At 41.9% G+C, this 1010-nt stretch overlaps 1 protein-coding gene across 1 annotated transcript in view; it reads right to left on the bottom strand.

Annotated features, from left to right (window-relative positions):
- LOC119590506 (ionotropic receptor 21a-like) overlaps nt 1–1010 on the bottom strand; it is a 3989-nt gene that overhangs the window by 286 nt on the left and 2693 nt on the right. The window contains exons 3-4 of the mRNA XM_037939156.1: nt 670–865; nt 343–486 (exon numbers count right to left, since the gene is read on the bottom strand). Of these exons, the coding sequence (XP_037795084.1) occupies nt 343–486; nt 670–865 (340 nt within the window). The remainder of the gene's footprint in view (nt 1–342; nt 487–669; nt 866–1010) is intronic.

A 1010-nucleotide genomic window follows, 5' to 3' on the forward strand; every position in this document is an offset into this window, starting at 1 on the left:
CCCCTTGTTCTTTGTTGCCTTTTCTTTATTTGCATTTGCTTTAAAGAAAACAAAAAACGGGTGGAAAAGCAAAGAAATATCATAATGATCGGAAACTATGAAGAAACTAATAAATAAAGAAAAAGTAAAAACACTCCGAAATTTAACAGTCTGTATAAATCTACATAGATAGATATGCAGTCAAAAAAATTTAAACAGCGTGCTTTCATTCTTTAGAGACCCCCCCACCCACCCCTTTTTTTTTTTTTGGGGGGGGGGGGTAGACGGATGGGCAGGAGAAAATGGAGGAATAAAAAAAGAGTAAAAGCACGTAGAGTGAAAGAGCGAGAAAGAACTTTTTACCTCGATCCAGTGTGCGATCAGACCGGATTCCACAAGACGTCGTATGCCATGGTCGAACTTGTACTTCCAGGCCGTGTTCTTTTGGAAGTACCAGCACAGGTGGCCCGGGTACAGCTGCTCCCTTAACATGTACGAGTTCTCCACCTGAAGGAAGGTTTAATGTGAGAGTAAAGGGTAGAGGAGAAACAGGGGGATGGAAGGGGAAAGAGAGGGGGCGATTGAGAAATAGAGGGAAAGAGAAGCAAAGAAAAAACGAACACGGAACAAAACAGTTTTTTGAGACAAAGAAAGCACGGAGACTTAGTGATTAATTACGACGATTCATACCTTATATTCCACGTAAACAAGAATACGGTTATAAGAGAAGCTCTCGATATAAGCGTACGTCCCGTCCAGCATGGGGAATACGGAGTTATTGTAGTTCTGGAAGAGGTCCAGCCTATCCCCGAGGGCCCTGTAGTAAGGGTCCTTTGACGTCTTCAGGGCTCCTGGCACGAACTCCCCGTAATCGAACATGAAGACCCTTGGAAAGTTTTCTTCGTGATAATTGCAGCACAGGTATTTAAGAAAAGGAACAGAAGAGTAAAGAGTGACGAGAAGTTAAGTAAAGAGAAACCTGCACCACACAAACACATTTCATTACATTTTCCTTTTGATCATTAAATTTT

Source organism: Penaeus monodon, chromosome 27 (assembly GCF_015228065.2).
Source record: "Penaeus monodon isolate SGIC_2016 chromosome 27, NSTDA_Pmon_1, whole genome shotgun sequence".
NCBI classification, from domain to species: domain Eukaryota; kingdom Metazoa; phylum Arthropoda; class Malacostraca; order Decapoda; family Penaeidae; genus Penaeus; species Penaeus monodon.